The sequence below is a fragment of the Alligator sinensis genome, unplaced genomic scaffold, assembly GCF_000455745.1.
Source record: "Alligator sinensis unplaced genomic scaffold, ASM45574v1 scaffold8_1, whole genome shotgun sequence".
NCBI classification, from domain to species: domain Eukaryota; kingdom Metazoa; phylum Chordata; order Crocodylia; family Alligatoridae; genus Alligator; species Alligator sinensis.
Window position 1 is genome coordinate 1050598 of NW_005842568.1, and position 5165 is coordinate 1055762.

The 5165-nt window shown below is 68.8% G+C and overlaps 2 protein-coding genes across 2 annotated transcripts in view; one reads left to right on the plus strand and one right to left on the minus strand.

Moving 5' to 3' along the window:
• Positions 1–1689, plus strand: part of TCF23 (transcription factor 23) — a 2522-nt gene extending 833 nt beyond the window's left edge. Inside the window, exons 2-3 of the mRNA XM_014524050.2 lie at positions 2–207; positions 369–1689. Coding sequence (XP_014379536.2) covers positions 2–207; positions 369–515 — 353 coding nt within the window. The 3' untranslated portion in view covers positions 516–1689. The remainder of the gene's footprint in view (position 1; positions 208–368) is intronic.
• A 136-nt stretch (positions 1690–1825) lies between these two features.
• On the minus strand, positions 1826–5116 carry ATRAID (all-trans retinoic acid induced differentiation factor). Its single transcript, XM_006032375.3, has 5 exons — positions 4822–5116; positions 4583–4654; positions 4183–4304; positions 3932–4032; positions 1826–2150 (listed from the first exon to the last, which is right to left on the minus strand). Exons 1-5 carry the CDS (start codon positions 4884–4886, stop codon positions 2046–2048), a joined length of 465 nt encoding a protein of 154 aa, XP_006032437.1. The 5' UTR covers positions 4887–5116; the 3' UTR covers positions 1826–2045.
• Between the last annotated feature and the right edge of the window lie 49 nt (positions 5117–5165).

A 5165-nucleotide genomic window follows, 5' to 3' on the forward strand; every position in this document is an offset into this window, starting at 1 on the left:
GCGGCGCGGGAGCGCAGCCGGGTGCGGACGCTGCGCCAGGCCTTCCTGGCCCTGCAGGCTGCGCTGCCCGCCGTGCCGCCCGGCACCAAGCTCTCCAAGCTGGACGTGCTGGTCCTGGCCACCAGCTACATCGCCCACCTCTCCCACACCCTGGGCCAGGGCCCGGCCCCCGCCGCCCGCACCCCCAGCCTGCTCCACCCCATCAAGGTACTGCCTGGGCCCTCCCCGGGGCACGGGGCATTTCCCCTCTATTGCCGACGGGGCTGGGGGCAGCGGGAGACCCAGGCCCTGGGCTCCAGCCCCCCACGGCCCCGTCTCTGCTGTGGGGGGGTGAGGTCTTGCTGATGCCCCCTCCCCGTGTCTTACAGAAGTGGCCGATGCGCTCCCGCCTCTACGCCGGCGCCTGGGGCTGGGACGGCCCCGAGCCACAGGCCCCAGCGCTCACGGCCCCCGGCAGCCACGCATGGGCAGGCCTGGAGGGGGGTGGCACCGCAGCTGGGGGCCCTGCCCCGTGATCCCCCTCGCTCCAGGGCTCCTCTCTCCCGCTCACGCAGACCCTGGGGCAGGCCGTGCCTCCACCCCGGACCCCAGGACTGGGCCGGGGGCACCGGCTCCTGCTGCTTTCAGACTTCACGCTGCACCCCTCACCGCCACGTCAGGGTGCCGCGTGCCTCCCCGCGGGGTGCCACCCAGCCTGGACAAACCTGCTGCCAGCTGAGAGGAGGAGGAGGAGGGGGGCAAGGGCAGGGACCACTCCTGACACCCCTGCAGCAACCGAGCTGGGATTTGCAGGGGTGTGGGGGGGCCGCGGTCTGGGCACTAATGGGCAGCCAGGACGCCTGGGTCCATCCCGGCTGCGGGGCGCCAGGACTCCTGGGCACGCTGGACTCGCCAGCTGAGAACGGGCCCGACGCGCGCAACCGTGACACTGTTAGTCTGCCAATGCAAAGGTTGTGGGTTCAACCTCCGGCAGGCTTCGCTCCTGCATTTCTTTTGTGAAGAAGCCTTTTCCTGCGGTTTCTTGTGTCCTCTTTACCGTTCAGCCTCAAGCCCTGGGTCCCGCTCAAGCAAAGCGAGAGCCGTGCCAAGCCGGGGATGTGGGGGGGTTTCAGAGCTGGCGCTGGGTGTCTGCAAGGTCGTGCATCTCAGCCGCCCCCACCCAGCAAGCCTCGGATTGGGACCGTTAACCCTTCGCATGCCGCTGGGCCCAGCCAGGTGGGAGACGGGTCAGGGGAGCATGAAGCCAAGAGCAGCTGTGCACCCCTCCTCCCGCACAGCCAGGCTGGGGCAGCCCCTTGCACCGCCCCGAGGGGCTCGGGGCAGGGCCCTTGCCCCTTCCCCCTGGAAGTTGCCTGCAGCAGGGACTAGGGCTGCACCAGCACAGGGAAGCCTCTCAGCCCTGCCTGGCCCAGGTGCCTGTAGGGCCAAGGTGAGGCATACGGGGCCAGAGCAGGCTGCCCAGGACAGGGACCAGGCCTGGGGAGCCCCCTGCTCACTGGAGCCGTGAGCGAGAGGAACCAGCCCCGGCTCCGTGGGAAAGCGGCCAGGGCCAAGGCTGCGGCCGTAAATCTGCCGCACACCTGGCCGCCGGCCCGCTCCCGAGGCAGCCGCCGGCCTCCCCGGAGATGCCTCTGCCGGGGGCGGCTGGGGCCTGGGAAGGAGAGCGGCTGCCAGCTCCAGCCCCCAGCAGCTGCAGCCAGGCCTCCAGGGCGCAGAGACCACCCCCATTTCAGCCTGGGCCCAGGGCTCTCGGCACGTCCCAGCCGCCAGGGCCCCCAGGCCCAGGCCCCCCCGCGCCGTGCGGTCCAGCCCCACACGCAGCCCAGGCCGTAAATCAAGTCTGTATTGTGTCGGGCCACGGGGACGCAGCCCCGGCCCCGCGGAGGCAGGGGAACAGCAGCCCAGAGGCAGGAAGGCAGAGCCAGCCCGCGCGCTGGGGGGAGGCCGGGCCTGGCTGGGTGCGGGGTCCCACGGGGAGGCGATCCGTTTCAGGCTGGGGGAGACGCGGGGCGTCCTGGCCCCCAGATGCTCCAGCCCGGAGCGGCTCAGGAGGCCTTGGCTTTCCCCCGCTGGGTGCCCCAGAGCAGCAGGGATAGGACGGCGGTCACAGCTCCCAGGACCCCATAGAAGAGCAGCATGGGGAAGGTGCCCTGCAAGGCAAAGCCAGCCGTGAGCCCGTGGACCCCAGCTCAGGACACGGGACCCTCTGGGCCGGGCTTGACCCCCAGGGCCATCCCGTCCCCCGGCAGGACAGGCTGGCCCTGGCCTGGGCACCTCGAGGAGGCAGCTTCCACCCTTCCTGCCTCCCATGGCTCCCGGCGTCTTCCGAGACGGGCCCCAAGGCCGCGCGGCTGCAGCACAAGGCCTCTGCTCTGCTCCGTCTCGAGCCCTTTCCCAGGCTTCAAGCCTGCGGTGATGCCCCGAAGCACCCCGTCTCCACGCTGGACATCGCCCTGCTTGCAGCCTCCCCCGTACGGCCGCCTGTCCCCACTCGGTCGTTCCCATTGCTCACCCCAGACCTCTCCGCTTTCCCACCTCCTTAAATCCCCAAGCACAGAGCTGCCTGCTGCACTCTCGGCCCAGGACGTGGCAGCCTGGCCGGCCCTGAGATTCATTCAAGGGTGTCGCAGACGTCCCACCACATCAGGCGGGTGAACATCTGAGATAAGCCCAGAGGTCTCGGACCAGGCAGACACAGCCACGGGTCCTGAAGTCTAAACACTGCTCTAGATGCGATTTGTAGGCAAAACACAAAACAAAACAAAAAGCAGAAACCAAGAGCTGGCTCTTTCCAAGGGGGCCGCGAGTCTCTCCCAGGGGAAGAGCCTGTCCTGGAGCCTAGAGGGGCTGAAACGGTGCCCGGCCGAAGCAGCATCACCTCCCGGGCCCTGCAGCCCAGAACCAGGCGCCGTCTTACGTGCACCCCAGACCCCTCCAGGCAACACGACGGCCCAGCCAGCGACATCCCACCCGGGACCCGTGCGTGGGTTATTGGGCACCGTGGGCAGCCCCCCCCACACCAGCTGGGACGTCGCCCTGTTGCTCTAGCCCAGCTCCCCTTCACCCAGCACCAGCCCTGCCCAGCAGCCGCAGCTCCCCCCAGCCTTGGTGCCTGCTCCCGGCAGAGGCTCCCCGTTCCTGCACCAAGTCGCTAGCAGAACCGTGCAGCTGCAGCCCGCGGGGAGGAAGGGCCCAGCTTGGAGGCTGCAGTAAAGCAGGTTCAGGTTGGATCCCTTAAATGTGTCTTCACTGTCAGAGCAGGGCAGCCACGGGAGAGATGCCAGGGCAAGGGGGACTCTCCATTCCTGGAGGTGTCAAGGAGGGTGGACGGGTGCTAGGCAGGAGCAATCTAGGCACAGTGATGCCTGTGCTGTGCTGTGGGGGGCTTTGGGGCTGTGCTGGTTGCCTCCGGCCCCTTTCTGCTCCATGTGTCAGGGGGTTTAACCCTCCCCGCAGAGGTGCTGGGTGCTGCAGCCCGGGCTGGGCCAATGCTCCTGCTAGCACCAACCCCACAGCGTCCTGCCTGGAGGGTCTTGCCCCTGTGGTCAGGCTCAGTCCCACACCGCACTGGGGCAGGAAGGGATTTCGCCCCGGCTCAGACTGGTGCACACCGGGGGGTTTTGCCTTCCTCTGCAGTGGGGGCACGGCCTCGAACTGGGGTCTCAGGAGCATCCATGAACCCCTTGGCCGCAGCAGGATGTCAGGGAGGGGCGATGCCTGGGGCTAGTCCAGGCGTCTCTGCAGTTTTGCTCCGCAGTCAGATGCGGGGTTTGTGTGGGCGGGTTTGCACAGGGCTGATCCTGGACTAGACGTGACCTCCGGAGCTCCCTGCCTGCCCCGCGGCGCTGGGACTCCAGTTCTATGACACTGCCCAGGGCCCCAGGACCAGCACCACCCCCTGCCCAAACCCTGGTGGCTTCCTGCTCCTCACCTCACGCAGGCACTTGTAGCCGTGGTAGGGCCCCCAGCACAGGCACTGGACGAGGCTGGGGCCGTTGGGGGCGCACTGGGAGTTTTCAGGGCAAAGCCAGGCTGCATGGAAGCGGATGGGAGAAGAGGTCACAACAGGGCTGTGAGACCCCCGCCTCGATGGCTCCCGGGGGGCAGGGAGCCGCGCGGAGGACAGTGCAGCCCCGACAGCAGAGCCCGCACACCAGCTCCGCGAGCACCCCCTGCCCCTACCGAGCTCCCCGGAGCTGTTGCAGGAGTTCCTCTGGCCCTGGCAGATTCTGCTGTCCGTGCCAGCTGTGATGTTCTCCCAGGCCGCGCTCCCCCCGGGGCAGTCCAGGGCAAGCGGGACGGCTCTGGGCAGGAGAGAGGGGTCAGAGCTGCCTGCGTGCACCCAGGCCACAGCAGCCTGCAAAAGGTTAAGGACCCAATCCTGCCCCCACCCAGCCAAGGGTAAGTGCCCCCCCAGCCACCCACCCTCTTTGCACTCTGTACCCCACGGAGCCCACCAGTCCTGGGGCCCCCACACCAAGCCCCCTGCTGGCCCCTGTGGCACCCCCTTTCCTCCAGGGACCCCCAGGCACTGGGGGGGACACGACAAGTCACACCCTGCCCGGCCCAGCCCAGCACTCACATGCTCTGCAGGCTGGTGAAGCCCAGGAAGGAGGCGTCAGGGAGCTTCTCCAGGGGGTTCTCCGTCAGGTCGCTGTGGACAGACCAGTCACAGGTGTCAGCTAACCCTAACCCAGCACAAGCCCCATCCGCCTGGGGCTGGGGCCGGGCACGGCTCAGGACCGCGGGCACTCCTCCCAGCCGGGGCCGCGGGTGCCAGCACGGGGCGCGGGAGCAGGAGAGTTGAGGGGTGGGACTCACATGACCACGGCGGTGCTGGCGTCCTGGAACCCGGGGCACAGGCTCGTCCGGTTGCAGCTGCCCATGTCCAGCCTGGGAGGGGCAGAGCAGCATCAGCACGCCCAGCGGGACCCTTCCCCAAGCCCCCCTCGCATCTCCGCTGCCCCCTCCACCGCAGTGCCGCACGCCCCCCGCCCGGGGGGGCACCAGCTGCCTGGGCACCAGGAAGGCAGGGGGTAGGGCGCCCCCGGTGCTCGGGGTCCTCTCGGAGATCTCTGGGCTTATCTGGGGCATTGCGTGGAGGTGGTGGCACACCTGGCCCTGCTAAGACCCTGCGCTAAGGCACCCTTAAGAGGGTCTCATGG

What these genes read in the sequence shown, in the direction of transcription:
- ATRAID (XM_006032375.3), bottom strand. Translation starts at nt 4,886, where the DNA reads ATGGGCAGCTGCAACCGGACGAGCCTGTGCCCCGGGTTCCAGGACGCC. An exon ending in GCCAGCACCGCCGTGGTCAT is followed by an intron (nt 4,655 to 4,821) that starts GTGAGTCCCACC and finishes GTCTGTCCACAG; the next exon opens with CGACCTGACGGAGAACCCCC. An exon ending in TTCACCAGCCTGCAGAGCAT is followed by an intron (nt 4,305 to 4,582) that starts GTGAGTGCTGGG and finishes TCTCCTGCCCAG; the next exon opens with AGCCGTCCCGCTTGCCCTGG.